Here is a 22,159-nt window from a genome sequence, read left to right on the forward strand (position 1 = left end):
TTCCATTTAGAATGACATGGTGTGAACATTTTTTAATATATTATCATCAGTTACTAAAATGAGATCATTTCTTCCAGAAAAAGACAAGCAATAGTCTCTCTAACCTGTTATATCTGTTTGTTACACACTAAAAGGAGGTAGGCGTTCCACCACACTGAAAAAGTTTTTTTTTTTTTGGCAGGAAGTGAAGAAAAAAAAAAAAGCCCTACATAAAACAAAGTTTGATGATGACGGATAGTGACAAAAGTTCCCTTTCTGTGGGAGTCATAAGTTTAGAAATAGTCTGTCAAGTAGTTTCGAAGATTAAAAATATGCCCTCCCTCCCATTTTAAAATGTGATTCCAATACATTTTGAAGAGTGAGGTAATCACACTTTTCGTTGCACTTTAGAAGTGAAAGCTAAAATCATGTTGTCACATTAAACACCAAGTTAAATCTCTCACTACCAACGGAAATATTTTTAACATTTTTAAAAGTTTGTATAAAAATTGTTCAAAGTTTATTTCAGAGTTCCTCGAATGGGGTCACCATCAGGCAAAGTTTAGCTACAATGACCCACACAGCACCAAAATTCCTAAACTATTAAGAGTTGTCAGATAAACTTTAACTTATCAAACATAATGATTCACCTTTGATGGGTCGTCTTTCTGACAAGCTAATGATAGTATTAAAATCAAGAGAAAACAAAAACAAAACTACTAGTTTGACAAAACATCACAATATTGCAGGGGATTATTCCTTTAAAATAACTTAAAATGGAAAATCATGCACAATAACGCATGGAACATTTAGAACGTCTTTAAATTTCATGTTGACTTTAACGCACACCCTTTATGGGAGTTTTTATCCTGAAATGCCATCAGAAAAAATAGAAGCCAGCTGCCAGCATAAATATCACCTTTATCTCAATATGTATTCAGTAGGGCACGCTTAGTTTACATAAGTAGTGTTAAATGACGCAATATGAAATACTTTTATTTTAAGGTTATTTTTCCTTCAACATACACTTACCTTTCAGCAGAAACAATAATACTGCGTCCAGCAACGCTCATTGATTGGACCGGAAAAGATGGTTTAACTGATTAGTGGAAAAAAAACCAGCCTGAACCAGGATTGTGCCTGCCACACCCTGGAAATAAGGTAACAGGAAAGAAAACAAAGCTAAATAAACCTTAAACTATTCATAATGACTGTGACATTTTTGCAAATGTTTGGATAGCCATTATTATTATCACTGTTTAAGTATGCAGATGGAGCCAGTGTAAAACTGTAAACACTGAATTAAAATGCTTGTGGTGTTTCATATGCATCCGTTCTTACCAGAAAGATGGGGACGGACCCTTTGCAAGGTGCCAAGTAATGCAAATTAGGGGTGTTAGGGTTGCTCCTTTTTATGTTGATTTGTAGTTGGCTCTGTATTTCCCCTTGATTGGATAAGGTTAGGAATTTGGCAAGTGTTATGAGATGCAGATGGAAAAAAGACAACTGACACACAGAAATGTCCTGCCACTCTACTGTATTCCATCTTTCAAAAAGAAAGACAAGATTTTAATATTACTTAACAATATGTTAAAAAGTAGCCAGTCCGGCTTCAGTGTTAATACAATATACACTCTATAACAGATTGATAGTGTGAGTATTGTTCTTTTCGATTCAATTCTGAAAGTATTCTGATACAAGCTTGGTACAAGTTGAAAAAAAAAAAAAAGGAAAAAATAAAAATAAAATGGTAACTTGAACACAGTTGTTACTCTGAACAATTTTAAATGGAACTGACGTGAACATTGTCAAGTATTAGCCGTTCTCCTGATAAAGGGAGAGCCAGGGGACATGACGTGAAGCTGACCAGTCTGATTCTCTTGACGAGTTGTGAGGAAGTGCAGTGCTAGGTGCAAAGGTGAGCAAAGCCACAGTTGATTTGAATAAAAGGATCTTTTTTTTTCATATAATTATCTTTTTTCTTTAAGCATGTCTTTTGCAGTGCCTTCATCCAAATGTACATAAAGCCAGAGAAAACCCAGAACATGACACACAGACCTAAGGGAAACGGCCCACTCACTGACAGAAAGCACACACGCTTTTTAAAAGAAGAAAAGGGAAACCAAAATAATCGGGATAAACTTATAGAGTAGCATTTTGGAGTTGTTTTTTTGACTTTGCTCTTTTTTTCTCTCTCCAGAAGTACTGCAGGAATAGAAGCCCGTTTTGGGTTCTTTGCAGAGCCCACAGCAACAAGGACAAGGCAAGGCGGCATGGATAATGTAGACCAGAGGAGCGGTTGAAGCATAGCAGCACTGGGGTCAGCAGTCAGTCCGTAGAAACGTGGGAGAGAAAGAAGAATCCAGGGGAACGCTTGTCGATTCCTGCCATTGTCTCTTGAAAGGAAGACCCATTAGTGGGCAGCAAATGTGGCCTTCTTCAAGCTAAAATTGGACCAGTTGATGGATAACCTCTGCCTCGTCTGTCGTGCAGAGTCCAAGCAGAACCTGCGGAAAGGGTGAAGGATAAATTCATTGAGGAACAAAAGGTCATTAATGCCAGGTCAAAAAAATCCAGTCATTACAATGGGAATGCGCACAATACGGAGTTTCGTGAGGCGGTGAACTTGCCACACCAGTTTGAAAGCTACCTGGTTTGAAAGTGTCTATTATGTGAGCAGATCTTTATACATCACTATTGACAATGAACCTGTTTTTACACAGAAATTTGTGATCGCACAATATGACAGAATAATACCAAACCTAATATTAGTACCTTTTGAAATATTCCACCTCGCGTTCAGTCTCGTCCATTTCTACGCTGTCCAAATCAATGTCTTTGGGCAGAAATACATCATCTGTTGGAGAATCAGAGAGTTATGACTTGTACAAAAGTGGACAAACTGTAAAATATTCCTTTTCAGAAAATGTGGCAGTTCAAAACACTCACCTATTGAGTTATTCATCTTGTCTGCTTTTTTCTTCTTATTCTTCTTGGCTTTGCTTTTAGGCTGAGGGGACTCGCTGTTTGGGACTTTGCCATTCTGCTGAGGAGAGTCTAAAGCTGAAGATTCGATAACAGGAGAGTTCCTCTCGTCTTTTCCTCCATTCTGTGGCTTTTTCCCATTAGTCCTCTCTTCCCTCTTGATCTCGGTCATCGACTCCTCTGAAGCTCTCTGCTTGGCTTTGGCTTCAGTTTGAGGGCTGGCCGCATTCCCAGCTTTGGGAAGCTCTGGAGCTTTGGAGGTCTCGGCTGGCCTCTTTGTGGCCTCACCGTTGGTTTTGGAGCCATTTGTTTGCTGTTTGGGTTTGACCTTTGTATGGGAGGACTCTGGGTGGGAGGTGGTGCCATTCTGGAAAGCAGGAGACTCTAAAGGTCTCTCTTTGCAAGTCTTTGGGCTTGGCTGTTGCGATGGGCCATTCTTCCCATTGATAGGTGATTCAGGTTCTAGACGAGGCTCCTTAGGACCGAGGCGGATGAGACTATGTAGTAGCTGTGCTTTGCCGTTCTGCATGTTCTTTTCTAAAACGCTCTGTGCAGTTTGCTGAAGAGGCTGAGGGTTGTTGGTTGTTGGAACGAAAGAAGGATTTTCAGATTTGGTTACCTCCTTGGCTTTATTGTCTTTCTTTTTCTTCTTAGATGCCCGCAAATGCTGCATTTCCTGCAGACGGAGGAGCTCCTGCTTCAGGGCCGCCTCCTCCTCCTCCTGCTGCCTTCTCTGTTCCTTTAGAAGTTGCTGCTGCTCCTCTAGTTCCCGAGCCTCTGCCTCTAACCGTGCTTTCTCCTCCAGCTGCAACCAAACAAAAAACCCATACAGTTGATCTCATGACACACAATATATATATACAAACATAAACATGATCCCATGACTAGTGTGTTTTGTAATTGTACTGTATATATTAAAGGTGCTGCGATAAGGAATTTTGGGGCTGATTACGATCACTGGTCAATGCACAATTGGTTGATGCTATCACTTTAAAGGGATACTTCAGTGCTGGGAAGATGAATCTGTATTTAAACTGGGTCATTAATGTAGAAGAAATGTGAAATTTTTGAATTTGGTGCTTAATAGACAGTGAGAAAAGACAGAAAATGTATTTTTCTCTCATGGGGATGAAGGACAACAATTCCCAGAATGCTTCACTGCCCTAAGAGGCCACTCCCAAAGCAACCGCTACTTAATCAATGTGACTGGATCCCTTTTCCACCGCATTCATTTTCATAAAATCAGTTCAGTTAGAGTACAGACACTACAATTAAAAACTGAACATATTTGTTCAATATAATGTGATTTAGCCGCTGAGGGAGTGTCATGGCACAAACGCAGCACGAGTCAGATTACATTGAATGGTATCTGCAGGTTTCACAAAGTCAAATTTAAGACTTTTTAAGACCTTTTTATGAATACAATTTAAGACCTATATTGCGCAATAAAAAAATTAAAAAAACATGCATAGGAAATGCAGAATCACTCAATTAGCCTACTTAATCTTTTATTATTTAAATTGAACAAAGTATTAGTAAACTTAATATTCATAGCTCAATCCCACCAGGATTAGCGCATATATATATAATTTTTTTTTTTTTTTTTACCAAAGTTATTTTTTATTTTGTGGTGGTCACTTCCATAAATTTGCAAACATTTTTATTTTTTTCATAATTAGGATGCAACATTAACCATATCATTATGTTAGATGCACAATAGTCACACATGGCAATAAAACTAACAAAATGCATGAATCTTGTTTGGTAGGCCTATTACAAAAACAAAAAGGGCTGGTCCAGTGGTGTGCTATCTATCTTTAATAACACGATCGCTTGGGGTGGGAAATATGACCAACATCTTAAAAGTGAACTACAGCAATAAGCAATTGCTTAATATAAAGTTTTCAAGCAAATGCGTAATCAAGTAATCGGTCAGTAATAAAATATATAATTATAAACAAATGACAATAGGACAAATAAATACAAATAAATATGCATATCTACAAAGAGGAACACTCCACCGTTTTTAGAAATAGGGCATATTCAACTTCTTTAGACATTTAGATATGTGGGCAAAGGCATTTGTCTCAGTGCACGCATTGTTTTAGTTTGGCAGGGTCGCAGCTAGCTTAAAATGCATTTCCCCACATATCTAAAGGTAGCAAAGTAGAATAAGCCCTATTTCTAAAAAGGATGGAGTGTTCCTTTAAGTGTAGTGCAGTTTTCCCCGTTTGTGTTGTTGTTGAGCTATATTAGTTTGCTTTCACTTTGAGAACTTACTAATGCGCCGATCCAGTACTTACTGACACGTCCAAACTTTTTAACTCAAGTCAGGATATGGACATATGCATAATGTATATATTTGATCATTCAAGAGTAACGTTTGGCTAGAAATAACACATTCAATACACTCGCGCGAGCATTGACAGGCAGCAAACACGCAGCCTGACATCAGAGTTTAGAGTTTTCATCACTGTTATTAACTATTTTTAGTGCAATCGGGTATATTATACTTTTATTTGGACATTATGCAAGATGGTGAGAAAGATTCGCCCTTCGTGTTTACGATCGCGGAACTGCAACAACCGTCAGACTCAGCTGAAGAATAAAATCCGTTTTATGCGTCTGTGGGGTACGAAAGAGGCTCGTGCCAATAACACGAAAGCTGATTGGCTGCAATATAAGATGCATGCTTGTCTAATTTGCAGTTGTAATAGAGCGAACAATAGTTGGTCTAGCGAAAGAAAGAACTACAAACACACACACACACACACAGGCGAGAGCATTTCAATGAGGGAGCGTTACATGAGCCCCTTTTACACTGCGATTCCGGCAAATACACGGATAATGCGACCCGGCATTTGTTCCCTGGCCGCTAGATTTGGTCCATTCACACCATAGACATTATATACGTAGACGCCCCATGATGTGATCCAGCATCGCCGCCATATTGGTTGGGTCTCGACACTCAACGCTAGCATTCAGAGTCAATGGAGAGCGAGCAATTATGCCTGTATTTTATGCAGCTTACGGTTGCAATAACGCAATATTGATACCAGATCGCATGGGATTACATTTCACAAGTAAGATTGAACAATAATTTAGGCTATTTTACAATTTATACATCATCATTTCATGCTTGTGTCATTTGTGGTGTCTGTAGGCCTATTTCACAAAGTAAGGCTACAACACATCGCAAAATTAACTACCCTGGAGTTACAGAGTGCAAGCATACGCAAGAAGCTGTGCAAAACAGTTCTTTTTAAAGGATTTTAGCTCCCCAGTCCCAGTTGCAAGCCTGACAGGGTAATGTAAGATGCTGGAATGACCTGGAATTATAACGTTTACTTTAGGCCTTTAAAAAAACAGTAATTCTGAGCTGGTACAGTATATATGGGAGCTTGTATGTTACAGAAGGTGAGTGAGTGTTTGTGTGTGTGTGTGTGTGTGTGTGTGTGTGTGTGTGTGTGTGTGTGTGTGTGTGTGTGTGTGTGTGTGTGTGTGTGTGTGTGTGTGTGAGAGAGAAATAAATCTAAGTGAAAAATCAAACGTTTCTTTATTAAAATATACAATTCATAAATTTATACATTTATCAATATGCCTGTGTGAGTGTACACACACACACACACACACACACACACATAAATATATACAAGGCAGCGTTTCCCAAATGGGGTGCCGTGTAAAAGGTGCCGGTAACGCACTTGCACCGCGGTTGATCTCACATCTGATGACAACGCATCTTTAATATGGGTTGTAACTTGAAAATAATGTTTCTGTCGATGGATACACGTGCTGGCTTCTCAGTGATAGGCCTACAACAGTGATAATAAAAGAAAAGCGAGGAAAACAGTCTCTCTTTGTAAACTGTGTTCAATACATGCGAGTGCTGTTGTATGACAGTCATTTTTGTCGTCATCACCCGGGTATATTCGTCAGAAGACTGGAATGAGGACTCGCGTGCATGCGCGGTGAAGTCTCTGCACTCATCCGAGCAGTGTTGCCAGATGTTCCCGCCCAATTGGGCGGTTTTGAATTTGATTGTGTGGGTAAAAATGGGTTTGGGCGGGTGGACAAAATTTGGGCTGGTTTGGAGTCAGTTTGGCGGTTTTCAAACATCTGAATTTTACAGTCTAATGGGTTAATATCAAACTCAAATGTTCATGTAGGCCTACTCCATAAAATCAGTCATCGTGACACACACAGGCCCAGCGTAAAGTCAGCCGGCAGGTGTTGACGTCGCCAACGAGCACGTACTTTCAGCCAATCAGCGATCAGCAGGGAGACGTCTCATTCATGATAGGTTTTTAGTGCAAAATTGTAGCTCATTCAAGTGATCGCTATGCCAAAGTGATATAAATATACAGTAATGAGTGGGAGCGTGAACCAACTCTCAAAACATGGACTACACCTGTGACTCGAAGATTTTTTAACCAGATTTTTTTAAGAGCACAGTTGAATGACTCAAATATACTGTATGACTCCTGTCCATCAGGTGCACAGTGGCCTGATCAGACAAGCACCTTTTAAACCTGACTGTGTTCTACTTGTCCCGACAGCTGCTGAAAGAGGTTTGAATCAACGATTAATCTATTTGTTCTGCGTTATGTTCTATAAATCTGTACTTCACGAAATACATAGGCTACTGTAGTTCTGTCTAAAGAAGCACAACACAAAGATAAACGCCTTCTTTTTCATTTGTGGTAGTAGGATTATGATACAATATGTATCAGTGAATGACACATTTTGGCTGTGGTGTGTGTGCATTAATGTGTGTAGGCTAATGCCTGCTAATTGCATTGTTTTTTTTAATCACTTATATTGGGCACTTTTTGCACTTAAATTAGTTTATTCTTACTTTTGACATTTGAAAATGATAGTTTGTGTGTCATTATCGGTTAATTTCAAGATTTTGAAGAAATTTCCACTTGGAAATTTTAGTCATGACTATTAATGTATTTGCCCTGTTTTGATCCGTTTTCCTGGGGAAATTATTATTTATTTATATATTTTTCTCATCATTATTTAGTTTTAAGGAAATTCTGCTAATCAATCTTGACTGACATGGCAATACAATTATATCACTATTTTATTAGTGAAAATTTTGGGCGTTTTTTTCTTGGATTGGTCGGGTTTTAGTGTGCTTTTGGGCTGAAAATCATCAACCTAATCTGGCAACACTGCATCCGAGAGCTCGCACTTGTCTCACAGCGCGCAAATATTGAGTTCTCTTTCAAGTCTTGCGCTTGAACGGACAAACTCACACAAAAAGTATGTCAACATGTCCATCTTAATGAGTATCCAAGCAGACATATTCTGAATATGCCTTAATTGAACTGTATACAGTCGAGAAAGACGATGCATATACGTGGATAAGGTCTTAAAGGGGCAGCAACCTTTACTCTGTTTAATGTCAAAGAAAGGATAAGGACATCACTCACTGCTCTTGATTGAATAACTTTTGTAAGTTTAATAAGGATTAATCTTTAATTTAAACAGGTAAATATGCAGTTATTTTACATTTAATTATTTATTCAATTTCTCTACCTAAAAACTAATGTTAGACCTACCTGAAAAACATTGTTCATTTTATCAGTATCTTTGCTCAATAGTATTTATGTGTGCTGCTGCTTGTATTTAAGTTATTTGTTCTTATTTTCTTTATTTTTATTAGTCCTTTATTCTCTGAACATAGCAAATACCGAACTGTACTGAAACCGTGAACCTATAACGTTATAAAAACCGACCCATGAGCAATCGGTCCCGTTACACCCCTAGTGTAACGTATGCAAGGGGGTGCCACACAATTTTTAACATTTTCGAAGGGTGCCATGACTGAAAAAAGGTTGGGAAACACTGATATAAGGGATGCAGCAATACAGTTAGTCCACGGTTCGATACATACCTCGGTTTTTAACCACGGTATTTTGGTTCGTTTTTTTTTTTTTGCTATTCTATTCTTAGGCGACAGGAACAGAAAAAATTTAAGGAGAAAATGTTCTTTATTTTACGTAAAAAACCCTTACTTAAACTTAAAACTTTACCTTAAAATATGTGTATTGTATAATATAAGTAAATATATATAAACTCTTTGACTCTACGGATTGGCGCATGTTTTTTGACACATGCTCTGATTATAACAGACAATCACCTGTTATATTAAGTTTTGTGAAGAAACTGTTATCACTTCTAAGAAAGTTCAGGTGTTTAGTAATAACAAGCCATGGCTCTCAAAGGATCTTAAAACGTGTCTGAATGAGAAAATGGCTGTATTTTTGAGAGGAGAAAATGATGTAGTAAAGGAGAAAGAGAAGGAATTTAAACGTAAGGTTTTTACAGCAAAAATAGATTTTAAGAATAAGGTTGAACAAAGATTCTGTACAGGCAATGCAAGACAAGCATGGGAGGGATTAAACACAATAATGGGTAGGGAAGGAAAAAAACAGTGTAAATGTGGCAGATTGTGGTAAATGTGTTAATGATTTAAATATCTTCTATGGAAGATATGATGTGAGAGACCCAAAAATAGGCTGCAGTATTACCTGTGATCAGATTGGTAGCTATGAACAAATACATCTTTCTGAAGAAGAAGTAGCCATATGTCTCTCTAAAATTAGACCAAACAAAGCCCCTGGGCCTGATGGCCTCCAAGGAAGGGTGTTAAAGGTATGTTCTCAGCAGCTTAAAGGGGTTCTCACTCAGCTGTTTCAAATTTTGCTGAATTGTGGTGTTTTTCCAAATTCATGGAAGAAATCCACAATAATACCAGTGCCTAAAGTCTCTAGGGCTATAGCCCTTGGTGACTTTAGACCAGTGGCACTCACTCCACTCTTAGCTAAGTATATGGAGAGAGTAGTCAGCACCCATCTTATGTTTTCTGTTGGGAATCAACTTGACCCCCTTCAATTTGCCTATAGGTCAAATAGGGGCACAGAGGACGCAACTCTTACTCTTGTAAATCAAATAGCTAAACATTTGCAACAACCAAAGTCACTTGCTTGGGTTCGTTTTATTGACTTTACTTCTGCTTTTAATACTATGCAAACTGACATTCTTTTAGAACAACTTCATAGGATGAATGTGAATGGTGGGCTCATTCACTGGATTAGAAGTTTCTTAACTGACCGCCCTCAGAGTCTTAATGAATGGGGTCTACTCAGATGAGCTTGTTATAAATACCGGAGCACCACAAGGCTGTGTTGTCACCTTTGTTGTTTTCAATTTATATAAATGATATGACTGTGCACAGCACCAATGTTAGTTTACTTAAATATTCTGATGACATGGCTTTGGTAGGACCTCTCACAGAAAATAATGCAGCACATGAGGAAGCTTATTTTAGCCAAGTCCCTTTATTGCAGGATTGGTGTCAGACTGTTAAATTGGAAATTAACGTGACTAAAACAAAAGAAATTATAATACAAACGAAACCAAGAGGGGCCAGTAACATCAACCTTGTTGTACTTAAAGGAACACTCCACTTTTTTTGAAAATATTCTCATTTTCCAAGTCCCTTAGAGTGAAACAGTTGAGTTTTACCGTTTTTGAATCCATTCAGCCAATCTCTGTATCTGGCGGTAGCATTTTTAGCATACATCATTGAATCATATCAGACCAATAGCATCGCTCTCTAAAATGACCAAAGACTTTATATTTTCAAAGATAATATTTTTCCTATTTAAAACTTGACTATTCTGTAGTTACATCGTGTACTAAGTCCAACGGAAAATTAAAAGAAAAGAAAAAGAAAAATAATAATTTTCTCATTCCTGCGTAAGAATCATGGGACTTTGCGGTCGTACCATGGGTTCAGCAGCGCAATGATATTACGCACCGCCTGAAAGTAATCCTCAGATAGGTAACTTCCAATGGGACTGTCACTAAATTTTGATGTTGCAGATAATGCAGAGTTGCAGCCGGCAAATTATGTAGGGTATTCACTGTGCATTTAACCATGGTTCTGTGTGTAATAAAGAGCTGTGATAGTGAGTCGTAGGTGTATACTACCATCATGTTTCACAGAATACCAACGAAAACAAGTAAGGAAAGAATCAGTGGTTGACTGCTCTGAACCATAGATATCAAAACACCGGTAGATTCAAACAAGAAACTGCGTGTTTGCTCAAAGCATTTGGAACCAGATGACTATTTGGAAAACATGGACAGTGTTACCATGGTAACGTTACGGTGTCTAAAGAATATGGGCAGACAGGGCGAAGTGTATCATCCCCCCGTGGCTGTAAGTATTACCTTATTTTTGTAATTCTTTTTTCTTATTCTTAAGAAAAATAATTCTTATTTTTGTAATTCTTGTTAGCTTGAACGACCAGATTGAAAAACACCGCTGTTGTCTTTAGCTAACTTTACCTGTGAATGCAATCACTAAGCATGGGGGTTTGCGCTGCCATTTGGTTTATACAGTAGCCTATACAATGTTAGTAGTTTTGTTGTAGAGTTCTGGTAAGGTAAATTAGTGTATAGTTTGATTAAAATAGAATGTGGAATTGTCTATATTGTTTATCTACACAGTTTCTATGGTATAAAAAATACTACGTTAGTGATGTTACGTTGTGTGCTGAAACTTTGGAGCGTGTCTCCTACATTGAAAATTATTTGGCGGCCGCCAAAAAAAGGTCTGTCCCATCAAAGCCTTATTTGATCAGTTTTATGGTGATTTATGAGTGATGTGGATGACAAGTTAGCTGAGTGACAGAGAGAAACAACGGAGCGCACACACTCTCTCTGTCTTCAAAATAAGCAGCACCGTCTCAGCATATTTCATTCATATATTACGTTAGTCAAAATCAAAAGGTCGGAAGACCGAATCCATGTTGGACCATTTTTCCTTAAATTTTTACTCTTCTCTGACTCACCAGTTTGAATCTGCTCTCCTTGTCCCTTCTGGCCCAATCTGTTCAGCCACACTTTCTCTTTCACATTTCAAAAGCTCGTCTTCAGTGTAACTGTTATTCCGGTTCAAATAGATACGGTTCGGGATCTGCACCAAAGTAAATATCTTTTGAAGTGTCTCTCACAAACGTCTCCATGGTTACAAGGCGCACTCTCTATGCACGCAGATCGTCACGCTGGGTATATTGACGCAAGTTTGCCTATTTTCAGGCGCTGTGTAATATCATTGCTCCTCTGCACCCATGACGGCCACAAAGTTCCTACGCAGGAATGAGAAAGTAGTTCCTAGCTATAATTGTCTAAAAATAGCAACTTTTAAAGGTCCTGTTCTTCGCGATTCCATCTTTCAAACTTTAGTTAGCGTGAAATGTTGCTGTTAGAGCATAAATAATATCTGTAAAATTATAAAGCTCAAAGTTCAATGCCAAGTGAGATATTTTATTTAACAGAAGTTCCCTTTCAAAGCCTACAGCGAACAGCCGGTTTGGACAACACCCCTGCACTTCCTGGCATGAATGACGTCACTAGAACCGTTTGTTGACTAACTATGAAGGTAAATTGATGCCATATAGAATTGCAAGCGTAGGGTAAGATTTGTGAAAGTGTACATAAGATTGCAAGCGTAAATTAAATTTGCATGCACAAGATAAGTTTTGCAAAGGTGTAAATTGCCTTTCAAGTGTAAGAAAAAAATATTTGCAGCATTTTACTGTTTTCATAAGTGTAATTCATGTATTGTGAAACTGCAGCTTCATGTTAACGCAAAATAAATATGATCTGTATTCTTCTGACTTCCATTTTTCTGCGCTTACCCTTTTGACACGTTTATTTCGCCAAAATATGGCTAAAAGCATTGCACGCCTGTGAACATCGATTTGCAAGCGGAAAAAACAGAGTCAGGAACTGCGAAATAGATTGAGTGTGTAAAACCAACCTTTGTGTAAAAAAAATAAACTGTTGCAACTGTCTAAATGACTTGTTGTGTGCGTAGGGCAAAAAGGCTCCCGAAATAAACCGATTTGCACAGTTCCGTCTTTCTTTAAGCTGCGCTTACAGTTTTGGCACGATTCTGTCACTGACTGAGTTTATCAAGCGCGAGGAGGAAGGCGGGTCCACCTTCTTCAGGAGCCAATCAAATGAGCTGCTCGATTTACTCTTATCTGATTGGTTCAACCAAGTTGGTTCAAACCTCAGACGCCAGAACACATCTTTATCTTCATTTTATTTTTAATGCACAAATACATATAAATAAACAAACAAACAAATAAATAAATAACGATTGCTAAATAAGCTGTGCATTTTAGACGTATGTTTTCATCCTGAATTTCGAGCTGGTGTAGTCATTGGTTTGGAATTGTATATATATATATATATATATATATATATATATATAAACACCACTGAGCTAAAGTTAAACTTCACAATCAAAACATTTCTTTCCCATTCTTTAATAGCCATGTAACAATACCATTCTGAATAATTTTTTCAGACCACATTTCATGGTATTTAACAATCAATTATATATTTTGAAACATCGTTCTGGTCACTGTCAATATTGATTCTGATTAGTGATCGTGTAGTTGTGATGATGATGATGATACATGCACTGAATTCACATAAATTTTCTTTCTCAACACACCAGCTCAGAATTCAGGATGGAAACATATAAGTCTTAAACCTAATGGTGCACAGATTGTTAAGCAATTGTTCTTTTTTTATTAATTAATTAATTAATTAACTAATTTATTTATTTATTTATTTGTTTGTTTATTTATATGTATTTGTGCATTAAAAGTAAAATGAAGATAAAGATGTGTTCTGGCGTCTGAGGTTTGAACCAACTTGGTTGAACCAATCAGATAAGAGTAAATCGAGCAGCTCATTTGATTGGCTCCTGAAGAAGGTGGACCCGCCTTCCTCCTCGCGCTTGATAAACTCAGTCAGTGACAGAATCGTGCCAAAACTGTAAGCGCAGCTTAAAGAAAGACGGAACTGTGCAAATCGGTTTATTTCGGGAGCCTTTTTGCCCTACGCACACAACAAGTCATTTAGACAGTTGCAACAGTTTATTTTTTTTACACAAAGGTTGGTTTTACACACTCAATCTATTTCGCAGTTCCTGACTCTGTTTTTTTCCGCTTGCAAATCGATGTTCACAGGCGTGCAATGCTTTTAGCCATATTTTGGCGAAATAAACGTGTCAAAAGGGTAAGCGCAGAAAAATGGAAGTCAGAAGAATACAGATCATATTTATTTTGCGTTAACATGAAGCTGCAGTTTCACAACACATGAATTACACTTATGAATAACAGTAAAATGCTGCAAATATTTTTTTCTTACACTTGAAAGGCAATTTACACCTTTGCAAAACTTATCTTGTGCATGCAAATTTAATTTACGCTTGCAATCTTATGTACACTTTCACAAATCTTACCCTACGCTTGCAATTCTATATGGCATCAATTTACCTTCATAACTAACCCTCTGCCCACAAGTACACGCAAAATAGGGTGCGTGGTCTTGTTGCTCTGGCACGTGGAGAAGAGCAGGCATTCAGCGCTTGCATCTTCCTGTTATGGTAAGAGGCGGGACCATTCCGGTCAAAGTGTGCTAAGCTGCTGTCCAATCACAACATGGGAAGTGCTGGCCCAATCAGAACTCTTTATGTGTTTCTGAAGGAGGGACTTCATAGAACAAGGAAATCATCAGTCCATTTTTAGGACAGAGAAAACAGCGATGTACAGATAACTAAATTGTGTTTTTTTACACGTGAAACATGAATTCATGTTATATTGCACACTTTAAACATAATCAAAGCTTCGAAAACACGCGAAGAAAGGGACCTTTAATTTTTCGTTGGTCTTCGTATACAATGTAACCATAGAAGTGTCAAGTTTTAAATAGGAAAAAAAGTCTTTGGTCATTTTTTGAGCACTGATGCTAAGGGACTGATATGATTCAATGATGTATGCTAAGATATGCTAAAAGTGCTACCGCCAAATACAGAGACTGGCCGAATGGATTCAAAAATGGTAAAACTCAACTGTTAACTCTAAGTGACATGGAAAATTGGCATATTTTCAAAAAAAGTGGAGTGTTCCTTTAACAGCCAGTAGTTGAACATTTTAAGTACCTGGGTAAAATCATTGATTGTACTTTAAGTTTTAATGTTAACTCGGAGAGTATTTTTAAGAGAGCTAATCAGCGATTGTTTTTAATTAGAAAACTGATGAGTTTCAGGGTCAGTCAGCATATTCTTGAGATGACATATAGGGGCCTTGTAGAAAGTATTTAAAGTTTAATATAACAGCTTGGTATGGTAACCTGAATGTGAAAGATAAAAACAAGCTTTCTAAAATTGTAAATTCGACAGGGAAGGTGATTGGCAAGTCACAGAGGCAGCTTGGGGATGTATTTGATAAGGCGGTACTCAGGAAGGCCCGACAGATATCAACAGACACCCTACACTCACTAAACTCAGAGTCTGAATTGCTTCCATCTGGCCGTAGATTCAGGGTCCCAAAGGCGAGCCGGAACATCTATAAGAAATCTTTTATTCATCATGCCATACAGGAACTTAACCTAAACTGAAATTGTTTTAATGTGTTTATTGCAGATCGAAATTTATCTTATTTTAATCAGCTGCGCTGTTTTCCATTTTATGTTGTTGTATGTTGATGGTGGTAGTATTGTACTCTTAACTGTGTTTATTTTAATGTAAGTTTAAATGTGATGTCATTGTGTATTTCTGTTCGGAGATGTCGAAGACAAATTTCCACTAAGGTGGACAATAAAGTCGAATGAATGAATGAATGAATGAACAAAGATTTACAGTGGCAGCTCAGAGATGTACAGTAGCATTTAAGTATGAAATTGAATGAATAAATGTAGGCTTAAATTAAAACGACAGTCTTCAATATACAACATTTATTAAAAGCTACTGTATTAAAGGTCTTTTTTTTATTAACATCATTTTAGAGGTGAACTGTCCCTACAAACAGTGAACAAGCGGTTCACTAGGCTGCTGCTGTCAATTGAAGACCTGGTCACATCTCATATATAGATGCCCGCGATTTTACTTTTACTTTAGACATAACCGACTGTGTTTATGTTAACCTTGTGTCTTGTGTGTATTTGACAGTATTAGCGCAGCAAGACTGTCCAATAATGACGTGTGTTTGACAGACGTTTAGTGCGTGTGCTCAATGCAAAACAGTACATAAGCCCGCCAATGAAACGTTTAACTGGCAAGGCTTTAAAACGCGGGTAAACACCCCTTAACTTTAGTGCATATGATTGGATATTTGCTCAAATCAGCACGTAGACTCACAAGCACACTCAAAATGAGCTGAAATCAACTGAGAGGCATATTTCAAATGGAGGTAAATGGAAATAATTAATTAAACAATAATAAAAAAAAAAAAAATCACCAGCACGTATTGAACCATGAATGCGAACGGTTCCATATTATTTTGAGTATTGTGGCATCCCTAATATATATATATATATATATATATATATATATATATATCAACTGTATATACAGAAAGGCACATATACATACATAATGTATTTTTGTATAACTTAACAGATACGGACAAAAGAGCATGATGTCAAATTACAAAAAAATTGTTTACCTTCTTCTGTTTGTGACGGGCACGTTTGGCTGCTTTGGAGCTGGTGGAAGGTTTGTTGTCTGCACTGTTGATGAACTGTAGCAGGTCCTCTACCTTGCGATGGTCTTCAACCCCGTCCCGCTCCAGCAGCAATTCTTCCTTCTTAGGCTGTTCCTCTTTCCGCTTAGTCAGCCTGAGTCGCAACTTTTCCCGCATCTCTGCATAGTTCCTACTGGTGGGTGCGGCAGGAGGCTAAAAACCACAAATGACATGAGTTTGATTAGTTTATTCATGACACATTTTATGGTAAATGCTTAACATGAACTGTTTCCACAAATATTCCATTCTATTAATGGAAAATTTGTGAAAACAGTTCATGTAAATGATGGGTTGATTTGCATAAGCTATTAATGCAGAGCATGTACTGATCTATCAGATAATGTGAACACCATACAAAGAGCTCTGATAACACCTCAAAGTAAATGACTATAACTGAAATAAAGCAGGCCGTTCTGATGTATACAGGCAGAAAAGTGTCAACATTTCTGCCCGTATACATAGATTTTATAGATTTTACTATACTGTGGGTAGATGTATATTTACATGTGAGTAGGGACCGCCTTGTGCTAAAGTTAATGTGAAAGGAAACTGTACTTTGCATCATGGTCCAATTCTTGCAAATACCGATATGCCAATTACCAGTGGTTTAGTCCAGGCAAATTAGTCCGGTGATGTAGGACTGCGCGCGACTGCTCCTCCAAGCCAGTGACGGACAGTAATCATTTTTGCGTGTACTGATTGAAAGATTTAGTGGACTGTTTACATGAGACGTTCTCGAAGCCGATCTGGTGTTTACATGTGATGACTTTCAATCACAATCATTTTGTCACATGCAGTTTGTCTGCCGAATCAAAAATGTTAAGGCTGTTTTCTCCAGCAGCTGGAATGTGTTAACTGTAGCCATAGCAACTCTTAACGGCCACCAGGACTAATACAGTATTATATAATAAGCTATTTATTTGTTGTAAAGTGTAATAATCATCTCAGAAAAAAAAATAAAAAATTCTGTCAGGCGCAGTTAAAGTAAAAACTGCCTGGGGCAATATATGCTGTCATTATTCCAACATTATCTTCATAACATTATCAAAAAGTTTACCCCTCAGAAAAATTTGCTTTCCTATCGTCAACATTAGCACGACGCGCGCTGTCACGTCATGTAAGGATGCACACTTAAAAGTAATCAGTCAGGTCGTTTACATGGTGAAAATTAGACTGTAAAAAAATTAATAATGAGTATGGAAGAGATTCAAGCTGTGCTGCTTTTGCTGGTTATGTATAGGTTTACTAAAGAGGTAATTAACAACGACAGAAAAGAGCACTAATATGCAGATTCAGCAGCATGCAGCATATTCAGAAAGCTTGTAAAGCCAGATTTAAAATGACAATGTATATTATTATCAGCTATTACGGACATTGCACGTGAGATGGCTGAGACGAACGCGCGTCATCAGACAGAGAGCACGACTGATATTTACTGAACGTAGACCGAACCTCGCAAAAGACTTTTAAAAATGCCGGTTGAAATAAAATGCTAAACCAATCAGCATGTTCAGCGCCCAAGTCCCGCCCTCAAAAGTTCCTGAACTTTGAAAAAGTACTACCTCGCGAGCAGGGCTGTTTGGAGGGGGAAATATTTACCCGGAACTTCATTTAGACCCTGGTTCCTGCGGTCTAAACACACAGAGTACCACCCAAAGTTCCTGGTTCCTGGGTAAAGTTCCTGCGGTGGAAACACGGCTTATGTGTCACAGACATGTTCTGTTTTAGTTTGGTTTTCACTTTGTTCCCATTTTTGTTCCCGAGTTGCTTTGTTAATTAGTTTCCATAGTCCCTAATTCCAGACTTGTTCTATTTCACGCTGATGTTCCATTTCATCTGTTCTTACTGCCTACTTATTTCTGCTTACTTAGCCTACTTATTATATTATTTATGAGTTTTCCTTAGTTCTTTTCTGGTATTGTCAACGTCAGTATTAATGTAGTCGAGTTTTCTGGATCTCCAGTGATCTCCTGATCTTAGTTTGTGTGGATTTGTTCCTGAATTTCCTTTGTTGTTCACTTTATACAGCCACCAGCTGTGACAGAATATCAGACCCTTAAAACGAGTAAAGAAAGATGGACTTTTCCTGACTGTTCTTCTGTGCATCATCTTTTACACCTGCTTAAATAATCGCACAAAAGCACACATGCCCGGTGTTGGTCCTCTGCGGGACTTTGCTGCATTTGTGGAGTGCTGGTGAACAACTGATCAGTGTTCCTCATTGGAGGAAATCACCAGCCCCACTCCAGACCCAGAACCCAGCCAGCCAGCACTCTACAGCACAGACATGACACCAGAGCCAAACGAAGTCAGAGGGCTAGAACCTGCCGTGATGCATGAGCCAGCGCCAAAGAAAAGGACTGAGCAAAACATCTTCCCCGGAGCCCGAGCCCCACTGGGAGTCTGATTAGGTGCGTTAGCCGGCTACATCATGTGCCACCATGGGAATGCTAGTGGACTTCTAATTCCTGGACAGGAAATGGATGTAGACCCTACCCATACTCCCACTGTTGAGGGTGAACTGCTGCTAAACTCTGGTGAAAAAGGATATGTCCTTTAGTCTCCCTTTCCCACTAGTTCTCCTGTCTCCACTGGTTTTGCCCAGCTTTAAGTCTCCCATATCCCTGCTGGCTCCCATCGGCTCATCAGTTCCTCCCTGGTTAACTCCACTCTGCTCCACGGATCCACCCCAGGTCTTCCAATCTCCAGCTCTGCCCAGTCAAGAGGATCCCAACTCCACCTCCAGCTGCTGATCCTGTCACTCCACCCCAGTCCGTCGACATATCAGTTCTGCCTTGGCTCCTCCCTCCCTCGGCTCCAAACAGCATCGTCCTTACTGCTCCACCGGTAGGGATGGGCATCGTTTCGATTTTAGCGGTATTACTACTCTTACCGATACTGCTTATTGATCCTATACTTTAACAGTATTCCTATCGATTTTGTTTTTTTTTTTTTAATAAAAAAAGGAAAAGAAACAAATTAAAAACATAGGTAACATTGCTTTGCATTCAAAAATGTAAAACAAGAATCTATAACAAAGGAAAAAGCGATGTTGGAACAAATAAAGAACATCTACATGTAAGCACACCAGTGTGCAGGAATTTTTTGTTTATATACATACAATAAGATACAATAAGAATGAAGAAACGAAGCACAAACAAACGGTCAAATATATACAATAAACATACAAAGATAAAACAAAAATAAAACAGATACAAATTATATAAACAGTGCTTTCATTTCAGGAAGGTCTACTAACATTACTGTTCATGTAAGTAATATGGCCTACAAAAGAAATCTAATAAAGAAATCAATGTGCAAATGTAATGTAATAAAATTCATAATCTTGTTCATAGTTTTCACTGTATAAATTGATAGATTAATGCTTGTTAAAGCTAAAGTTATTAATTCAAGAGTTGTGAATAATTTTCTCTGAAGTTTCGGTTAAGGAGAAACCGCTGTGAAGGGAAGGAAATTGTGCTAGACTGAAGGCAGCTAGTTTTTAATAGTTTTACCTCAAATATCTTCTTTTTATAATCGTTGGAAGCCAAAATTGAAATGGAAAATAAAATTAGATTATCATCACAGGCCTGAAGTGTAACCAGACGTCTGAATGTTCTCTCTGCTATCATCACTAATTAAGCAGGGACTTTCATGAGATCTCTCTCTTCTGAATTGCAAATAGCTCAAATGTATCACACAAAAACAGTTTAATACCATTTCATATAAAAATAGCTGGCAAGATATTATTGCATCTATATAGCAATAATAAATAGTCTGTTTATCTTCTTAATTTTAACAGCAGATCCATTACTAGGTTTCGGTACCCATTCCTATCTACGGGCTACCTCATCCCTTCGGCTCTGCCTTGGTCAGACATCGCTCCGCATGTGACACGGACTTCTGAGCCGTCCGCTGCGCTCCGTCTTTCCACCCCTTCAGCTACATCTAGCTTCGCCTTCACCTCAGTCCTCAGTCCGACCGGCTCCGAACACTTCTCCCTGTGGTATAGCATCTGCCTCCAAGACCATCATTGTCGTCCGGTCCCAACTGATCTCATTCTGCTACTAGGGCTTCACTTTCATCAGACTCATCCCTGTCAGTCATCCCCTTGGTGTCGACAGCCAAGCCTCCAACATGGCTCCTCCCTTCCTCGACTCCTCCTTCGTCCTGCCTGCACTCTGGGTCCCTGTCTGGCTACTCCTGGCTCTTGTATGTTATGTTTTAGTTTAGTTTTCACCGTTTCTGAGTTTCTAGTTAGTTTTCCGGTTTGTTAATTAGTTTCCATCTTCCCTAATTCCACACACCTGTTCTGTTTTCCGTAGATCTTTGTCAGGCATTGTCAACGTCCATATTAATGTATTTGTGTTTTCTGTATTCAGCAATATTTCTGCTGTGGATTTATTGATTTATTGTTCCTGAATTCCCTTTGTTGTGCACTTTATACAGACTTTATAATTAAATAAATAAATAAATAAAACACTAAAAACTTAAAACCAATCGTTTTAAACATCTACAGATGAATGTAAGCATGACAACATTATAATGTACTGTATGAAAAATGGATTTTCATTTTGAGATTAAAGATTACATTTAACAATTAATTTATAGGCGGTTATATTTATAGGCGTCACAATTAAAATGTAAAACCAGGGAAAGACAATTAAATATCCAAAACTACTGAATTGTTACTATATAACTATACAATAGATTAAAAAAAGCGTGTGAAATATTAAGAAATAATATTACCGGTATGTGTTAGAACATTTTACTATGTGTAATAATAATATTATGTGATATTATTATATATATATTATTATATGGTGAAAGCCAAGTGAGACTGTTTCCATACCCCTCCATGACCGAAGAATTCACAGTAGCAGCAGTCACAGTACTTTCCTTCCTTCTGATTGGTTGAGGTGGAGGTGGATGAACTGTGCTCCGAGCTGCTGTCATCATCTTGGCTCTCCTCTCCTTCATATGGCTGGTGCTCGTAGCCTCCGTTCCCTTCACAGCGATGACCCTCACAGTCTGGATCACTAACAAAAACAGTATATGGACTCAATTCCAGCTCATATTCCAGTTTCTTTATTAAATATTTAAAGCTTGACATGGCATAGAAATTACAACAGCCGGTCTGTTTTTTTTTGTTTTGTTTTTTGGTGATGGTGGGACAACAGGAACATCGAACAGAAGGCTTATAAATACTATAGATAATGAACTGACCTGCACACGCTATTTGGACCACTGACTAAACCATCAACGGGGGCGGATGGCTGCTCACCAGATGACAAACACAGACCCTGATGGACATCCATGAATGGAGTTACAGTCTTTGGGAAGGACTGGGAGCCTATACTTGGTAGGTGTGTGTTGGGGGAAGAAGGGTGTGAGGTTCCGCTGAGAGGGGGGAGAGATGAGAGACTGGTGGGACTATTCCTTGGAGCAACTGGAGTGGGATGTCTATGGTCCTCTTTACCTAAATTATGGAAAACTTCATCTAAATAAAGAAAAAAAGGAATATCAGCAAATGAAAGCAAAAGTTTAAATCTTAAGACAAATGATGGATC

The 22,159-nt window shown here is 38.3% G+C and overlaps 2 protein-coding genes across 3 annotated transcripts in view; both read right to left on the bottom strand.

Moving 5' to 3' along the window:
• Positions 1-1,413, bottom strand: part of sparcl1 (SPARC-like 1) — a 37,216-nt gene extending 35,803 nt beyond the window's left edge. Inside the window, exons 1-2 of the mRNA XM_067442684.1 lie at positions 1,321-1,413; positions 1,012-1,129 (exon numbers count right to left, since the gene is read on the bottom strand). The gene's annotated coding sequence lies outside the window, so the exon portion shown is untranslated. The remainder of the gene's footprint in view (positions 1-1,011; positions 1,130-1,320) is intronic.
• A 92-nt stretch (positions 1,414-1,505) lies between these two features.
• Positions 1,506-22,159, bottom strand: part of fam193a (family with sequence similarity 193 member A) — a 49,451-nt gene continuing 28,797 nt past the window's right edge. For both annotated transcript variants that reach the window (XM_067441341.1, XM_067441342.1), the window contains 6 exons: positions 21,816-22,089; positions 21,442-21,628; positions 16,512-16,742; positions 2,929-3,769; positions 2,755-2,836; positions 1,506-2,486 (listed from right to left, as the gene is read on the bottom strand). In XM_067441341.1, the coding sequence (XP_067297442.1) occupies positions 2,393-2,486; positions 2,755-2,836; positions 2,929-3,769; positions 16,512-16,742; positions 21,442-21,628; positions 21,816-22,089 (1,709 nt within the window). In that variant the 3' untranslated portion in view covers positions 1,506-2,392. The remainder of the gene's footprint in view (positions 2,487-2,754; positions 2,837-2,928; positions 3,770-16,511; positions 16,743-21,441; positions 21,629-21,815; positions 22,090-22,159) is intronic.

This window comes from Pseudorasbora parva, chromosome 4 (assembly GCF_024679245.1).
Source record: "Pseudorasbora parva isolate DD20220531a chromosome 4, ASM2467924v1, whole genome shotgun sequence".
In the NCBI taxonomy this organism is placed as follows: domain Eukaryota; kingdom Metazoa; phylum Chordata; class Actinopteri; order Cypriniformes; family Gobionidae; genus Pseudorasbora; species Pseudorasbora parva.